This window comes from Myripristis murdjan, chromosome 3 (genome assembly GCF_902150065.1).
Source record: "Myripristis murdjan chromosome 3, fMyrMur1.1, whole genome shotgun sequence".
Classification (NCBI taxonomy): Eukaryota; Metazoa; Chordata; class Actinopteri; order Holocentriformes; family Holocentridae; genus Myripristis; species Myripristis murdjan.
This window is the reverse complement of record NC_043982.1, coordinates 22,394,194-22,413,362: the sequence shown is the minus strand read 5'-3', so window position 1 is coordinate 22,413,362 and position 19,169 is coordinate 22,394,194. Positions and strand designations below refer to the sequence as shown.

At 40.6% G+C, this 19,169-nt stretch overlaps 2 protein-coding genes and 1 pseudogene across 4 annotated transcripts in view; 2 read left to right on the top strand and 1 right to left on the bottom strand.

Annotated features, from left to right (window-relative positions):
• LOC115357180 (UDP-glucuronosyltransferase 2A1 pseudogene) overlaps nucleotides 1-2,817 on the top strand; it is a 4,099-nt pseudogene extending 1,282 nt beyond the window's left edge.
• Nucleotides 2,818-5,809: 2,992 nt separating this feature from the next.
• The window catches only part of rec114 (REC114 meiotic recombination protein), a 41,746-nt gene continuing 28,386 nt past the window's right edge, over nucleotides 5,810-19,169 (bottom strand). Inside the window, exon 7 of the transcript XR_003928090.1 lies at nucleotides 5,810-5,968. The gene's annotated coding sequence lies outside the window, so the exon portion shown is untranslated. The remainder of the gene's footprint in view (nucleotides 5,969-19,169) is intronic.
• nptnb (neuroplastin b) overlaps nucleotides 7,763-19,169 on the top strand; it is a 28,870-nt gene continuing 17,463 nt past the window's right edge. The window contains exons 1-2 of one of the 3 annotated variants that reach the window (XM_030048735.1): nucleotides 7,763-8,160; nucleotides 8,262-8,408. In XM_030048735.1, coding sequence (XP_029904595.1) covers nucleotides 8,333-8,408 — 76 coding nt within the window. In that variant the 5' untranslated portion in view covers nucleotides 7,763-8,160; nucleotides 8,262-8,332. Of the gene's footprint in view, nucleotides 8,409-19,169 lie in introns of all 3 variants that reach the window. The other 2 variants (XM_030048734.1, XM_030048736.1) reach the window with 2 other exon arrangements.

Sequence of the window (19,169 nt, the reverse complement as noted above, 5' to 3'; positions counted from 1 at the left end):
CAGGGTTCTGAAGAAACAGCCACGGGATAGTCTCCAGAGCAAAGCTATTGCCAGCTGTCATGCTATCAGGTGAACTCCAGTTGTCTGAAGCTGTTTTTTCTTTCTTTCTTTGAAAAATAAATAAATAAATAAATAAAATAAAACAGCCCAGGCTTGTACACACTGTCAGCAGCCTTTTTTTAGGCAGCATGATGGTCATTCTATACTTTCTATTAGATTTATTTTAAAGATAATGTTGGCTTCTTGTTCCAAATTAGTTTGCATGTGTGCAGACTGCACGCTTTCAAAAGGCATAGTTGGCACAATATTCTATTGTGCACTATGACAGTGTAGCTTCTGGCCTATTTTGGCCTGTTTATGTTGTCAACCTAAATAATACTCATTACATTGAGAAATGCATTATTTGAGAAGAAAATAAGGGTTGTTGGTAATAATTATCGACCTCCCACTGATTTATGATTTTACTACTTTAATGAGAGTGTAAACCCCTCCTTATAGATATAGAAATTTGATCACAATAAATTTAAAACTTGAAATGCAGCCCCTTACCTGATTTTCAAAACTCTCTCCGGCCACTGAGCCAAAAAAGGTTGCCCACCCTTCAGGTAGAGCTTACATTTCTCACACAAGCAAGCAGGGACAGAGATACACACACAGATCTCTATCTCTCTTGAAGGCCTTCTGTGACCTCTGATACTACTGCTACTGATATTAGTAGCAACCACTGAGCAATACACCAGAAACCACCTATCAAAACCTCAGCAACCACTGAAAACAGCATAGCAACCACCTAGGTATACCATAGCAACCAGGTACACTACAGCAACCACTACCAACACTCTAGCAACCACCTTGAATACCCTTTCAGCATATTAACACCCCAGAATCAATTTGCAATCAACAGCCACTGCTTTTCCACCAACATGGAAGTACTGCAATCACACACATATTATTATTATTGATGTGGAACTGGATCATAATTGTTAACAGTGCTGGGGCAACTACATTTGTTAAAAATCAGCCTCATGTCCTGCTTCCAAAATGAAAACCTCAGAAAACTGAGGTTATCAAATTTGACACTGATTTTACCTTGTGAGTGAACCATGCAAGTTGCTGGCAATCCTCAACTCTGTGGTTAGTAGTAGTAGTGGTTAGTGGTTATGAATTTGAACTGCAGTGAGATTTTTTTTCCTTGTTGATTTAATTTCCATTATTGTCATTTCAGATGTGGCTGAACTACTGTTGCAGTGCTTTGCTGCTGCTCACCATCATCCCCAGTGTTTGTCAGGGCAGTAACATCCTTGTCTTTCCAATTGAAGGCAGTCACTGGATAAATATGGATATCCTAATCCAAGCCTTACACTCTAGGGGGCATAATGTAACCATAGTGCGCTCCAGCAAAAGCTGGTACATTAAGGGGAACTCCTCTTATTACAATAGTCTTACCGTTGATGTGGACAGAAGCCTTGATCAAGCATTCATTACAGAACTTATATACCGGATCATTGAATTAGAAAGGGGACATTCCTCCACAGCAGTTTTCTTCCATGTTGCCTTTGGCCTGTTTGACAAATTCGCTGACGCTCACAGAACGGTGAGTGAGCTCATATCAAAAATGCTTGATAATCAGGAATTGATGCAAACCATCAAAGACAGCAACTATGACATGGTAATCACTGACCCCTGTTGGGGTGCTGGGACCATTTTAGCCAAATATCTGAACCTTCCCTTGGTATATAATGTTCGCTGGCTAGTAGTTGGTGAGGGTCATTTTTCCATTGCTCCTTCACCTGTATCATATATTCCTATAACAGGATCTGGCTACACTGATAAGATGACCTTTGTTGAGAGAGTTAAAAACATGGTGCTGTATGGAATCACCAAAGCCCAATATATTATCTTGGTTTCACAAATATACCAAAAAATATGTGACAAATATCTTGGGCCAGATAATAACTTCCACCACTTAGTACAGGGGGCTGATCTGTGGCTCATGAGAGTTGACTTTGTGTTTGAGTTCCCTCGCCCAACAATGCCTAATTTTATCTACATGGGAGGGTTCCAGTGTAAACCTGCAAAACCTCTTCCTCAACACCTGGAGGACTTTGTCCAGAGCTCTGGGGAGCATGGAGTCATCATCATGTCTCTGGGGACTTTTGTCAGTGAACTTCCTATGGATTTATCAGAACATATAGCACATGTCTTTGCCCAGCTCCCTCAAAAGGTAATATGGCGCTATAAAGGAGACAGACCAGCTTCTCTGGGCAATAATACTTTACTAGTTGACTGGATGCCGCAGAATGATCTTTTAGGACATCCCAAAACAAAACTGTTTGTGGCTCACGGAGGAACCAATGGAGTTCAAGAGGCCATTTATCATGGGGTTCCAGTGGTCGGTCTACCTGTGTTTTTTGATCAATATGACAACCTCCTACGTCTGAAAGAGAGAGGAGCAGCTAAGATATTAACCTTAGCGACAGTGGACAAAGACAACAGCTTCCTTAAGGCCTTACAGGAGGTCCTCCATGAGCCGTCCTACAGGATGAACATGCAGAGGCTCTCCAGGCTGCACAGAGACCAGCCAATCAAGCCACTGGACCTCGCCCTCTTCTGGATAGAGTTTGTCATGAGGCACAAAGGTGCTGCTCACCTGCGCACAGAGTCCTACAAGATGCCTTGGTACTCCTACCACTCTGTAGATGTTATTGTCTTCTTAGCAGGAGTTGTGCTGCTCATTCTGGGGACTTTTGCTGCTGTAATCAAATGTTTATGTTCCAGACTGTGTTTGAGAACAAAAGTAAAACGTGAATAACTGTGGAATAGGATTTTCTTGCTCTGTGATAGTGACAATGTCAGTTGAAAACAAACTAATCAGAAACAGAGAAAACATGTAAATGAAAATGTACGTGAATGTTTGCAACAGTGATTAGACGATGTTATAACTAAAATGATTGCTATGCATTATTTGTCTTACTGCTAACTTATCTCTATTGAAAACATTTAATTCATGCTTTATTTAGCATGGCATAACAGAGTATAGGTAAAGGTGATTGTATTTGGTTGATTAGTTGATTTGATTTGATTATATAAGGGATTATTGCTCTTACTTAAACTCACCAATTTCATATTTAAATCATTTTGCGCGACTTAAACAGTTGTATCTCTGCTATTAATTTTCTCTACAGCAGTTGCTTTTTGAATAATTTTAGCTCAGGACAAGGAGGAAAGTATTGTAGAGAGTAGAAAGAAAAAGAAAGCACTTTAAGCCTGCCTAAAAATATTAAATCTTTGGGCATTTTCATGTGTTGCACTGTACACATATTAAGCTGATGAACTATGCTATACTGCTGAGTGCTATTTTTAACCTCATGCAAAAACACAGACAGCACACTTTGAAAGCGTAGCCCCTCCATGACAGAAGGAGCTACACATTCAAAGACCAAGCTAGGAAGAAAGATGTTTTAAAAAAAATCATTTGCTTAATGTCAAACTTGTGTGAGTATACATGAACTTGTACTTGTGATGTGCCTGTTTAATCAAGACATAGTGATGCAAGCTCATCGGAATCCTTTGCTGTGATGTTTAATGATATTTTGACAGTGATAATTACTACTAATGCTAAAGCCGAGGAATCATCGCCTCACTGTTTTCTAGGGCCATCGCAGTTATCTTCAATAGCACCACAGAGATTTTATTTGTTTGAAATTAGTCAAGTACTTCCTGAATAAAGTACAGTACAGATTATTTGTGTTGTATCTTAATATCACCAAGTGGAAGCAAATACAGATTTTGCTTTTACAGTGATACATATTTATAACTGTCTCTCTCACTTTCCCTCTCTCCATATACCGATGAACTTTGCAGTATGCCAAGTTGAGATGTCCACTGCATTTAATATTCCTAAAAGGGCATGCCAAATGTTCATGAACAAGCTGAAAGACAACTACTTGATGAATAGTCTAAGGGAGGGAAAATGTGACTTGGTCCTCACAGACTGAGCATGGGTGTTCTTTGTCTCATTTTCTCAAGTTACCACTCGTCTATAATATCTTGCATGTAACAGGCGGGGAGGGACATTCAGCTTGCACTCGCTATCGATTCTTTCTATCTTTGAGAGTATAACTGTGATTAAGGCCTTTAGACAAGCATTTAACTTTAGCATTCTCTTCTAATATTCTTTATCATTCTATTAACAAGCATGCTTTGCTGAGCCCACAAATTAACCTTGATGCATTCTGAAATGTGGAACCCAACATCCTACTCTGACACAATAATACTCCCAGAGTGCTTACCTTAAATAAATAATTTCTTTTATTACAAAAACAATAAAAACAGACTGTAAATATTGTCACTGAATATGTGTCAAAATCCCTATCTTTGGCTTCTTACAATCACGGTAAAAATGATAAATACATCATGTGCATGGTGTCATGGGTCTAGTTGCCATACTAGCAATGCATTAGCAATGCAATTTGAATCATCATTGGTAAGCAGGCTTAGACCTTTCAGGGATCTGAAACTACTAGGATGGGTATATCAACTGGGTAAATTAGTCAAGAGACACTTACTGTGTAGTAATGTAAAACAGGTAGTCCTGAATAATTTGAAAATGAAATTCACTTTGATACAACATTTTCACTCATAGGACAACCCCCCCCCCCCAGATCTTCAGTAGGAGTCAACATCCAACATTAGCTGCCTGGTGGATCCCCTGTCACTAGAGGCATTCAGGATTTCCCCCCTGTTCTCAATACAGATAAATACAACAGGAAAAAAAAAACAAAAACAAATAAAAAATAAAAACTGGAATGTAAATCCAAGTGACATAATGAAATAATATTGCCTGGGTATGCTTTTCCTTGCTTGTAGCTATATTACATGAGTGATTTGGAGACAAGTAAGGTAAGGAAGTGGTGCTTCAGAGCCACTGAGATTGATAATTCATGAACTCTTAAAGTGGTATGTGCACTAAAAATGCACTAAATGTCACAAAGTAAAATAGCACTTTAAAGGAACATTATTCGTTTTGGGCAAAATACCCTTCTTCTGACTTATCCAGACAGACACAAGATGTTTACACCATTTTCACCTCTGCACGTCCAGTGGTTCGGTTCCTATAGGTAGCATTTCATGTTAGCTTAGCATAAAGACTTGAGGTCAGTTACAAAAACAAACAAACAAAATCTACAGTCATTTTAGGAGAGGGTAGATGGTGGACCTATAACTGCTGAACACATTTATCCTGCCATGTATCGCAGTGATCCATACCCTGCCGAAGGTAGAGGAAAATCCAGCACAAATTTACTTCTCCTAAAATGATTTGCTTTTTGTGTGTGTGTATCATTGGTAATAAGACTGCTTCCAAGTAGTCATAAGTTTTATTTTTTAGCTTTGGTGGAACTAGGCTAATGACTCCGATAGACCTCAAGTCTTTAAGCTAAGCTAACACTAAATGTTACCCACTGGCACTGAACCACTGGACGAACAGAGCTGAAAATGGTATCCAACATCTCGTCTCAATCTGGGAAAGTCAGAAAAAGAGCATTTTGCCCAAACGTTGGGATACTCCTTTCAAGTGATATTGGCAGAAACCTTCGAATGTCAGACAAACACAGACACAACAGAGCGCATAAATCCACTGGAGAGAATATTAGCATTGCTTGCAATAACACATCCTTAATCTTAACTTTATGGGGAATATATTTGAAAACAGCACTTATTTACACAAGTTATGAACACTCATAGTGATGTTCATTTGGAGTATTTACAAAGTGTCCATGCCAGCAGGGCAGGTGTGGAGGGTAGTGCCTGTTGTTCATGATGTCCTGGTCCGCAGAGAGCTCATCCTGAGCACAGTAAGCTCTGCTACATCTGCATCCTGCATCTCCACCTCTTGTTGGCAGCTTTCTCTGATTACATACACTATGAGACCCACACAGATGAATATGAGGAGGATTATACCTATAACCTAGAACACACAGAAATGTACAGTCAAGGTATGTATTGGTAAATATCAACAGAAAAGATGTTAATTCTATTGTGGATTGACAAACCATTAACGTAAATAATGATTTCCAGTGTGCAATGGCATTTCATTAATAGAAGATTTTCTACAGTGCATACACTAAGGGGGAGGTGTCCAGTCTCATCCTACAAAAAAACTTCAGTAAACAAAGACTTACTCAACTCACCTGAGAAAAAACAAATAACTGCTGTGAACGGAGCATAAGTTCTCGTGGAGTGACATCTCCTTCACTTGTTGGCTCGCACCATTTTTGCGGAGCCGCCTTGTCAACTAGTACAAATCTACCCTTCCAGTCTGTCATAGCACAAGCAAAGTATTGGCCATCGAGGAACAACAAAATCAACCACACGATAGCAGGAACAAAACTGGAGAGGGAAACAGTTTTCCTGCACCATGTATCACATCTGCATCCTTGAATGATCAGCATCAGGGTGAAGGCCATGACAGCAGGAATGATGAAGAATGCTGATGAAAACACTCCGTTCCATGTAGGATTGCAAGGACACTCAAACTCCAGCTCCACCAGCTTCTCTAGTCCCATGAGGATAAAACCAAAAGCCACATTTGACACCAGAGGACTGTTGCTAAGTTCATTTTTCAGCCTGGTAAGCCATTGTTGTCTACTTTCCATACTAGATTGACCGAAAAATGAAGATAGTAGTTGTAAAAAGCCCAAAAGAGCGTCCACCGTTGTGAACACATTGGCAACAGTTAAGTGATGCGTAATTAACGCATCCAGGGGTAAGTTTTTCCCCTCGGGCAAAATGCCACACTTCCACTCTCATTGGTTTTGAACAAAGGAGGGCGTGCCGTCCGCTCTGACATTTCTCTAGCTGATTGGTCTGCAAGGGGTTTCAGGTGGGGTTATATTTTAAATGTGCTCTCCCATGGACAAACTGGAGGGAGGGGAGTGAAGTGGAGGGAAGTTTGTTCTGCAGTTGAACAGAGACTAGCCCTTTGCAATTGTCCTTCAACTTAAAAAACATGCATGGAGTGGCACGCCATAGCAAGTGTCATTGCATTTTAGAAACGGGTTACAAGACCAACTCTCAAATAAAATCACATGATAAGATGGAAAAGTTATTAACATTTTATTTATTAGCTGAAGACTTCTCATTCAGCATATCTCACACAGCCTGGATATAAATGAATCAAATGCTCAAGTCTTTTTAGTAGATCTGTTTCTACACTGAAAAATAACGTGTACTCAATATTCCCAGTTTGTCATAACTGACCACATGAGGTCGCCCATGTAGCAGCACAGATCAAGAATACAGGGGATTACAGGAGGCCATATTAGGGTTTCAAGTGGAAGTGGTGTGTGCAGCTTGAGAAAATGCAGACCACTGATGTGACAACATAATTTATAAATGACCTCAGTGAGCTCAGCAGCATCACCATAATCTCTTCCCATGCGAACCTGACAAGTGAGCAGAAACAGGTATTTAGCGAAAATGGAACAGGCTTGGGTTCTAGCACATGGAAAGTGCATCCACACCTCAGTCCAGAAGGGGGCCCCTGCACACAGTAGTCACTCTATTATAGTTACCACAACATGAAAAAAACAAAGCAACTTCTAAGCTGGCTGTCATCCAAATAAGTGTTTTCTCACATTAGATGGTATATTAGTTAATATGTATGAAACAGACATTATCAACCCTAAGTTAATGTGCGTGTGTATATGTGTGTGTGGGGAGGGGGAGGGGGCGAGGGAGAGGGGGAGACACAGGGGGAGAGAGAGTTGAGCCATGAGCGCATAGGGAACGCGCACCTTGACATTGCTGCCATTGTTATCCTAACAGCATCTGTTCTTCAATTTTGTATTAAAATAGGCCGGTGCTGATAATAGACTTATGTTCGCATCATTTCCCATCCGGAATAATTTGTGCACTTTCACCGTAATCACCCAGCCATGGCTGTTTGAGCGCAAATGCGCACCGGTCTGCGCATCTTTGAATCTTCAGAACTACACTGTGGACAATCTCCCTGACATCGAAAGACCTCTTTCCGCAATCCGACCATAATACTTCCGTGAATCCGACGAAGGAAGCTTCTTCACCGCCTATGGCTGCACATCGGCATCCCTGAGCCGCTGGCCTTGTCCTGGACCATTAATACACCACTGTCTGCCTAAGGTCTTTCAATCCCGGATGCATATCTCTGTCCATTTTTTAATCATCCTCGGCTGACTTATTTTAAAGGAAATCAGTGCTATGCTCGGCCCATCTCTCTCTAGATCCTGTGATCAATAGACGATCTCTCCTCCCACATTCGTCCGACCAAGACCCTGGTACTCGAGCCCCGACAATGCATCCCGACGCAGCGATGCTGGCCGTGGTCCTTTTTGGAAACTTGATGCTGCCTTTCATCTCGGCACAGAACGGTAAGAAACCAGATGTGGCCGCGGCATTATTGTAAACATCGAAGTGAGGTGTAGGTGATTTGACTTGTGTGAGGAAGACACAGGAGTCTTAAGAAGAGCTGTTTCTAAAGAGGATTTTGAGGACGACTGTGTTTAAACGCCTGTTTAGTTCCGACAGCAAGGCCAGAGTTAACTTATACACCAACAAATCTGTTTACATAACCTGATGATCTGAGTATTTAGTTTGCTTGTGACCACAATCTCTTGTTACTGTAGCCTGTGTGGTACTAAACTCAGAGGGAAAAATAAACTGACCCTGGTGTAACATTTTTGCAAGGTTATTTTGTTCACATTCCCAACTGGGTGTCTCGTAGGTGTGTCTGCAGGCGGGGATTAACTGGTTTTCGTCGACTAAATGCCCGTTTCGTGTGTTATAAAACAGGCTGCATGCTGATTGTTGCAAGGATAAAAAAATAATAATAAAAAATAGGATGTCGGTCACTTAAACGAATGGCGGGATGTTTGTGAATAATCGTGTCGTGTAGTTTGAATGGCATACCATCAGCTACCACTGTGCAGTGTGACTGTGCTTCATCCAAGTGGGCTGGGTACCAGAGGTATGTGCACAGCCAGACTAACCTGCTCTGGACTGCTGAAGCAGGCAGTTAGCAACAACAAACACAGGCTGCCTTGCCACAATGTGTGCTCAATACTGACAAAATCTAATACTGTGTGTCACTACTGCTGTTCCTAGGGACACATTTGACTGACTCAACTGGTTCCAATTTATGTTTATTTACCTTGCTTATTTAAAGATCTGGAGGTTACTGTTCCTCAAACTTCTAATGGGCAACATGTAGACCCAGCAATCAGGGAATCTGTTCAGTACAGAGTCAGAATGATGGCTTGTTGAAATTATGTGAAACAGTTTGCTGTGGCTGGTAATCGTTAAAACATCAGTTTAAGTAAATGTCAAGTGACACGCCATTGGGTGTTGTAGTCTGTCCTCTGATACAGCATGTCCTGACATCAAACTCTGGTGAATCACAGCTCCCAGAGGGGCACAGAATGAGCAGCCACACATGAAATAATTTTTGCTCAGTCTTTATGGGGTTTTCAAATTTAAATTGGTGCAGGACCCTAACTGGTTCCTTGAGGAACCCCAACATATTATGAGGAGTTTTTGGCTTTATTGTGCTGTGGAAATTAACCTGTTCCAGTTTTTACATTATTAGTGTAGTAATATGTTCATTCAAATTCAAGATAGTTCCTTTAAAAACAAATCAACCACCACCAAAAGAACACAAAAATAGTAATTCTGAAACGGGATTACAATAATGGAATATACAGTATACCTACCCAGACAGTTTAGGTAGACAAGCTGCCATATCATTGGTCTGTGTGCATTTTCCTAAGCCCTGCATGTAAACTAAAAATAGCTCTGCGTGCCACAGACAGAGGAAACCTGGAACTGCTGATATTGTTCTTAATTCTCAAGTGATTAATCTAAGCCGTTGACCCAAGGAGTAACTGCTTAATTTCTGCAATAAATGTAGTCCTGCCTTCAGCTTACATTTGTAAATACTGGGATGCCCAAAGACAGAAAAAAAATAAGATCTGGAGATTTATTGGAAAATGTTTTTCAGTAGTGCTTTTCAAAACATGTCTGATGACTTGGTAATATGATGATCTCAATCATAGCCTTGAAAGTTACATTTTTGACTTTATGAAGCTACCCAAATGTCAAGGCCTCTTGTGTTGCCAAATAATAGGCACTGACATGCTCCTGCAGAGTGGGTTTTAGATGAAAATGAACCATAGAAGTACTTGAGACTGATCATCCCTCTTGGCTTCCCTTTGGGAAAATTGGACACCTACTGCACATGCGCCAAGCAGACACATCTTGATGGTGGGATGAGAAAGTTGGAAAATCTCACTTGATGAGCACTGTCTTACCTATCAAGGACATCTGAGTCCAGGTTTATAGTTTTTACCTTCTAGCACAGAAATAAGTCTAATAAAATAAAACAATTCAGTCACCCAGTTTTGATGATCAGACTAATCTTGTACTAAAAAAACACACCACATGAAGAGCGATGTTCACGCTAGATTAGTGATTTTCAATTCTTGTCCACAAGACCCAGAGCCCTACTGGCTCTCATTGTAGCCATGTACTCAGGCACTGATTTACAGCTGGAATGCCAGGTGAAGGTAATGGCAGTAATTGCAAGGTAATTGCAATTAACTACATGGTAGGATAGAAAACCAGCAGTGCCACCACTGAGAATCGCTAATCTAGATTATTTACCACACAAAGCACAGAAAACAGCCTACATCCTTCAGTCATGGTGGAGGAAAAGCTGAACTGAAATAGCGCAGCAGTTATGTAACAAAGCATATTCCTTGAATTCTCTTCTTACCTCTATATTCATTTGTATGAAGTGCTTGAAGTGTATGTGTGCAAACAAGGGCTTGCTTTGATCTTGGCATCTGGAAAATCAAATACTGGCCCTCTATTGATTGATAAAGCTCAAGTTAAGGCATTCCAAACACTTCCTGTGGTCTTTGCCCAGTGTCAGTGCTCACGCCCTGGGGCCCAGTTCACACCACACACACATGCATGCATGCAGGGACACACACACAAAGACACACACACACACACACACACACACACACACACACACACACACACACACACACACACACACACACACAAACATACAGGGGCAGTGGGAGACAGACTGGTGCCACTCTGTCATTAAATGTGTCTGCACTTTGTCTTACAAAGAGTGAAATTTCCTATCTGCAGTAATTTACAGATCATACAGTGCCAGATTGTAGTAGGCCACGCCGGTGATGCCTGGTTGGCTGAGATGAAATGGTGCACTTTATATTCAAGTGTAAACAGATGGTAGGTTCATCACAGATTTAATCACAGTTGTAATAAGTAGTCTACACTTGCCGTGTAATATTGCAGGTGACATTTTGATGGCATTTGGTCACATCCCCTGCATCCCCAAGCCCATTTACTTTATCACTCACAATTCAGATTAAGGGTAATCGATGCCTGGCTTCCTATGTGCGTTTAGATTTTCCTCAGTGATATTTCAGAGATGAGGCAGCAACATGGAGGGAGTAATAATTATAAATACATGAGATGTAATCACTGTATGTGTGAAGCAGAGGGAGTTGGAGCTATTATTTCCTCACGCTAAGGGAGAGAGTAAATGGCCGGTTTCTGCGACAGATATTTGGAGGACTGTAAATAGCATCCGTCCATTCTGCCTCAATTCTATTTTTACCACCGAGACACAGCACTGAGAACTGTGGCTTTAAGGTCCTTTTGTGAAAGTAAATCCATTAACTCTTAATGGACGGCCTCCTTGTGCACAGCTGCACAGCCCTCTGAAAACTCACTGGGTGGCTGTGAACTATTTAAGCTCTAAGGGGCTGTGGTCTTCATGCATTGTAGATAAAGAGTGTCGAGGGGGTGCCTGGCGACTGACCTGAAGAACTGCTTTTGTGCCTTACATAATTTCCCACAATGAACTACAGTATGCAGCTGCTGCTTCCACTGAGGATGTTTTTGCATTTTTATGTTCAGTGCCTGTGTGAATGAGAACATTATTCAGATGCTGGTTACAGCATTGTGGTTAGCAGAAGTTCATAACTGACGCCAGCCCAGAAAACATACTGTAGTGAATATTAGGCCATATTAGGGTTTCACGGTCAAGTGCAGGAAGACATCGTACAGAAAAAGCTGTTTCCACAAGTAAAGCAATTTATATTGCAATTGCAGTATTCAGTGGAAACTATTTTCATCAAAATGTGGCTCCAGAGTCTGTATTAAATTACTTGTACTTGTGCCGAGCAACATCAACAAAAGCCAGTACTGTATTTCACAGTAAGCATCATACAATCCTGCTCAGCCGATAGACTGTTAGGATGCGGTAACTTGTCCATATCATGCTACTGTCCAGGTTGTGTATAAAGGTACATTTGTGTGACCGGAAAAAACATGCTGTAGGACTCAAGCCATATCTCACACTGAGTCATGCTTGCCCACTGTGAAACCTGATATGCACTGCACTGATTAGGAGCAGCATCCCACAGTCTAAAAGACATTGCAGGCATATCTACTGATGCACAACCATAAGGTGAATCACTTTTTTTTAAAATATTGTATTCATCCAGGGAAGATTTTTGCTGAGCATGCATGCTTTTTTTATAGCACCACTGTGCGTCACATCCATACAGTTCTAACTTGAACAGCTAGGAGCTCCCCAATTAAGCCACAGCCTTCTAATATTAGGTATACTATTGGAACAAGTGGGGTTAAGTGTGTTGCATAAGGGCACCTTGTAGACAGTATTCCTCATTGGCCTTGGTATTTGAACCAAGGATCTTCCCGATAAAAACATGTTTTTCTTGCCTTTAGCCTACCAACAGCTGATGTGAGTATACTAAGGTCATTTGAGTTGAAACGCAAAAATACTAGTTGGTAATATTTAGGTGGCCGAGTAGGAGTAATTGTCAGGGGAAATTATTTGACTGGGACAGAGAGTTCTCCTGATTTTAGAATTATCATGTGTTGTTATGGTGATGAGAATCTGTGTCCCATGGCATGTCTATTTAAATTCTGCTGGGTTTTCACCATGAATCATTTGTGTCCCCTTGTCTTGACCTCTGAAAGTGCGTGCGTGTGTGTGTGTGTGTGTGTGTGTGTGTGTGTGTGTGTGGAGGAGGGGGGGATCAGGAAGTGTGCTGGTTGTGGGGGGTTGGGATTAGGGCATTTCAGCCCATCGCAGGGGTTATTGAGATTTAAGTCTCATTAAAAATAGCTTTGCCTCTCTACTGTGCTCTGAATGACAGCAGCAAGTATTTCCAGCTAAATGGCAGAGGTCCCCAATGTACTTTTTGGCAAAATCAGCTTTGCTACTTACTGCAACATTTCTGTTACACTGCGCCCTAACAGTGACATTAAGTAAGGTATATCAGTGATGTGATAAGATCAATGCGGAGAACTACAACCACTCCCCCATCAATGCGTTAAGAGATGCCATGTATCATCTTTCAGCTCACATCAATGAATCTATTACCATTGCTTTGTTTAAGCCCTTCTGACTGAGAATCAGCTGTAACAGCTCCTTGCCAGATATCACATCTACAAAGTGTAGTGCAAATGTCCTTAAGGAATATGTCAACTTTCTAGTAAATAAGGTCTTTGATGTACATAATGTAATGTGATGAGAAAATAGATGTTTCCCCTTCATGCAGGAAGTATTATGTACAGTATGTTGTGTGTTTGAGATGATGCACAACAAGTTGGTACAAAACAGTCAAGTCAAAACATGTCAAAATGTTTTAAAATATTGGTATGCATATAGCAAGACAAATAAATACTGCATGAGCAAGAGGGAAACTGCTAACAATCTCCTTGTGCAACAGTGGATGAATCAAGTATTAAAAACAAGAAAAAAGCATAAGAGATTACCATTACGAGCTTTTGTATAATCTAATGCATCTTACATGATGTGATCTGTAAAGGCATAAATATCTGCCCGAATAATGTACAGATACAAGAAACATGTAGTCACTCACAGTCACATGCATGCACCTATGTATATGTGGCACACGCACGCCCAGCACGAACCAGTTGGCCCTGGGGGGTTTCCTACTCGCAGCTTTTTCTGTCTGTTGTGGGACTGGGGACCAGGATACAGGTTATACGGAGGCAGCTGACTCACTCAGGCTACATGGTGGTTGCGTGTGGCTTTCTGTCAGTCCTCAGGGGATCTCTCTCCCCCCAGCCTACCGCAGTAGGGTATGTATAGCGACTGTAACTTATGGGTGGGTGACATGGCAAAAATATTATATCATGATTTTTTTTCAGGCAGGATAACAATTCTTGATAAGATCATGATTCTTTTTCATATTGATATTTTGCAAGCTGCTGAATAGTAAAACCAAACAAATTTCCCTATTTAAGAAAATATAGCTCCACAAGGGGACAAAACCTAAAAGAAAGAGTAACTGAGACAAAATTTTATTTTGTTTTGTTTCACTCACCGATGAAGTGTGCCTAGCTGTCCAGTTAGAGTCCAGCTGTTAAGCTGCAAGGCCCTCACCATATTAGACCCACTGCCTGGTCATGCAGGTCATGTTCCCCTTTTCTAGTGGATGTTATAAATTTTGCACTCAGTCTCATTCAAAATACAGTCATGGTGATGTTTGAAAAATATTGACGATAACTCGGCACGGATCAATTGTTTTTAGCAGTCTTTTGAAACCCTCGTTTTCTACAGTTTTTATAGGAATCATATCCTTGGCCAGATAACATGTCACAGCAATGGTTACCTCTTTCCAGCGCCTGTCTTGTGATACAGAGTGCCTTTCCAAAATGCCTCTGTCAAAGTTGTTTGTTTTGCCCTCATATCCTCTGGCTGTGTGGCTGAGGCTGATGCACTCTGATATCCCCTAACATTAGTTTCACTTTTGGCATGCTCTTTGGTGTGCTTTCTTTTGAGGTGCTTCCAAAGGTTTGTCATATTGCCATGCGACACATGAACCATGTCTTTTCAAACTTTGCAAATAACCTTTATTTGCATCAATTTTGCAAAGTCAACACCAGTCCCATATTACTGATGTTGAATTTATTTCAGGAACCATCTCTTCCGTGTTGTCAGTCATGCTGATATATTGCCAAATAAAAAGGGGGAGGAACAGAAATCCAAGGCGCTACCTACTGTTTGCTATTATTGGTTATTATTACTGGTGTGTACAACAGCGAATTGAGGTTGGACTTAAGAAACAGCTTTGAATGTGTGTATAAGCAGTGTCAGGACAGCTGAGGAATATGCAGTATCACTGTGGCACAGTACTTGTGATCTCTCAGTAAAGGGAGATTGTGGAGACATCAATCGTTTAAGATCTAATACTGTCATATTGACTGCCACACTGTTGACCTATAGGATATCTAGTCTCATGTCAAAAAGAAATAGTGAGTGAGAGATGCCAGTGTCACTGTGTATGATTTCATTATCTCATATTTAATCCTTACTATGAAAGCATCTCACATTTCTGACATTTGAACTCTTTGATTAAATTACATTCAAGCAACGTTAGCAGTACATGACCCTGGTAGTTCAGGAGTAATATTAGCAGCCCCATTCAAGATTTTCTCCCTGCTTTAAAAATCCGTAAATGCAAAACAGGAAAATTTATTTCTTGATTGCCATTATTTTTGGATTTTTATGCCATGTATTCTTTTTTGTGCTTACCAGTAGCCTATGTGATCTTTACAAATTTATCGCTCTTATCCATTTTCCTGCAGCAAGTAGCCCTGCTAAGAGGTAGGCACTACTTTTGCAGATTTGTGAAGCTTAACTAAAATCTGTTGGTTCTCCAAGTCTCACGTTGGGCATTGAAATCCTGAGCAATTTGTTTGGTCTCATGTTGCTTTCCTGATTTCAGTTGTGCCGTGTACTAGAGCGACAAGCATGAGATGCTTCCCTGGTTTTATGCTTGTTGGTATATATAAAGATGTTTAAAATTTGTGTGTTTGAGGTCGAGGGTAGTTGCCATCTATCTATCTTTCTATCCATCTATTTATCTAAAGCCACTCTCAATGTTAAGGATTTATTTAGATGGTGCACAATAAATTATAGATATTACAGAATTAGTGGCATACATTCTTAGTATGTTATGAGCACAAGAATGAAGAACTCTCTGAATTATCTACAGTCCAGTTGATAATGGTGTAATATTTCTATTTTTTATCACAATATCAATCTTTTACGGGTCCCAGCATGCTTACCCGCACTCCCAAAACAAAAATAATTTGCCTTGCTGCAGTCTCTGTACCTAATTCAGCCCTTTTTAATATATGAGCATGATACATTTTTCATACACTTTCACTAGTAATGATTGTGTTTACTCATGGTGTCTTTGAGGACATTCTTTACTGTGTTTATGGGCACTTTACAGTAAAGAACACCCTCTCAAGTATTGTTGCCATAGTAAATGTTATAACAAACTGAAATATCGCTTTAACAATGTAGGCGGCTAGGCTTGGATTCACCCTCTGGGATTATGGGGTGAGCTTGATGGGCCCAGATGTTTCCGGAGAAAAGAAACAAATGCTAATTACTCTGCATATCTCTAGGCATCACACACAGAAACAAGCCTTGTAAGCACCTAATATTATCAGACCCATCTCCTGGCAGAGAGGCTGCACTTTTAGGTTAAATTTAGATTTATCTTTGCTGTCATGTATTTTATTTCCATATGGCTGACTCATGAACTGAAGCTGGTCAATGGACAGAAGGTACAGACTCCACCTGTTTATTGTTTTGGGTGTGCCTGTACAGCCCGTTTAGCAACATGGTACAGAGTACACTGGTTTCAGCTTTGCAAACACTGCTCATAACAGGAAACATATTAACAGCACCTTGATTTGCTTGACCTAGTATGGAAAATGTGTAAATCATGTCATCTTTTTTTTTTGTGCAAATGACTCTGGAAAGAGTGCAGCTTATTTTTCACTGATGAACAAACTTTCAATAAAAAAATATTTAAATGACATGTAACTGGATTCATTGTGGAGGCAGAGCTGAATACTGTTGTTACACTCCCTCCTCCCCATAGGCTTATCTGTTCATGTGCTTGTGATACATAAGTTTGAGCAGGGCAGACAGATCAGGGAGGGCCTGTAAGCTGTTGTAGTTAGTCACAACACACAGCCTAACACTCAAGAGACCACAGGCTCTTTCTTCCCATTTCCTCAGCCCCAATCGCGGGCAGAGTTTGGGCAGTGTTTTTTTTCTGTGATTTATTTAAGCACATGTGGTTAACAGCTGACAGGCTGTAGTGGCGGCAGAGAACAGGGCCTGCGGTCCAGGTGATTTGTCATTAGATGAGGTTCATTAAGGCTGGCAGTATATTGTGGGGCTAACTACTGATGTGGAACAGAGGCATGAATCAGCCAATGAGACACACACCACAGTGCACTCGCAGTAATGGTAGTAATGATGTTGATGAATTGCCTTTACAAAGGAATCAATCTGCATTTCAGAATTCAAATGGGTTTCTCATGCCACATGACAATTTACTTGATTTTAATCCTTTACTGTCTGAAATGAAGGACGAGTTTGCCCAACTGTCTAATCTGTGATGTCACTGTTGTATAGCTACAATAACAAAGAATTTAAAAAGGTGGCTCTGCAGTAGTGATATGTAAGTGCAAAGATTGTGCCTTTTGTAGCTGCATTTTTCCACTTACAGATGCTGCTAGAATAACGTCAAGCGCATGTTGGTATAAAAGCTCAAATAAACTTTCTAGGAGTCCAAAAAGTCAAGTCACCCATTCAGTGGTAATGGAGTATTTCTGTGTTGGATATCTCAATGATGTTATAGATTAGAGTCATGGGTTTGGTGGCTTCTAGCTGTAAGGCAAAATTAGCAACGCTCACTAAAACTGATTAATTATCTGGGGCCACATGGATAGCATATGCAATTTTTATTTATTTAGTTATTTACTTAAGTGGCATTGTTCTTTTAGTCCACCTTATCTTGAATGAAGGGTTGGCTGACCTAATTCCTGGGGTTTCTGGCCACAGCTGATACAGATGAAATGTGACTGTGTTTGTACTTACATGGTACTGACGTGCGTGACGTGTCTACATTTTAATGTGCAGAAAAATAGGCATTTAGTGTTTTATTATGTAAAATTCCACCCATAACCTACTCTGCACAAGGCAGTGACATTTTGTGGATTTATGACACTCACCACACCTGCACAGGAACACACATAACTGTATATTTCAATTTCAGCAGTGTTAATTTCAAATGACCTTGACTGTTCTGACAGTGGTGTTACCGAGACATGTTAAGCTCAAGGGAAACATTTCCAAGCCACTGGTTTTGACTAGTCACATGACTTTCCATCAGATCAAGCAATGTTCTTATCCAGCACTGACATTATACACAATGTGTTTGTGTCACCCAAATCACAACTAATTCTCCAACAGTCACTATTTGCTCAGTGATTTTACTTAAACCATGAAAAGGCACATTTTTACATGTTTACTGAAGGAGAGTCTCACAGGGATCTACAACTGGTTTCAGGGAATAACATCACTTTTACTTGATTCTCTGCCAAGGTGAGTGGGCTTGCAGCTGAACCCATTGTATCTAAATGATCATTTTTCATGTAATATATGAATCGATCAAATCGTAGGCATTGTGTCGTTCCATGTAAGACTTACGGTATAAGACGGTATAATATTAAGCCATGCCGTATGGATACTGTGAGCAAGAATGGAATATAGAGTTTCCTTGTTAGTGGGGTCCAGTAGGAGTGGTGCCATTAACTGTGTGGCACAAGGAAATATGTGCGATTGTTCACAGGTTTGACCAGTGTCTCTGACAAAAAAAGCTTTATCTTCTCCACCACATTTATTAAGATAAGGGGCTTTCTCCAGGGATAGTATTCAGCTTACTGTAATTCATAATGCTATGTCTAGTTTCTTAAGTCAAGCACAGAAAAGGTACACTCCCAAAATATTGGTGCACAAATCTTCCCAAGATTAAACAGAAAATCTCAGAGGAAAAAAAAATACACACATACACACACACACACACACACACACACACACACACACACATATATATTTATATATATGTGCTGTCATCCCGACTCGATGGCGTGGGCTGGGCACTAGTTGATGATGACTTTGTCCGAGGGTTGTGTGGCCTTGGTGGGCCAGGAAACACAATGGATTT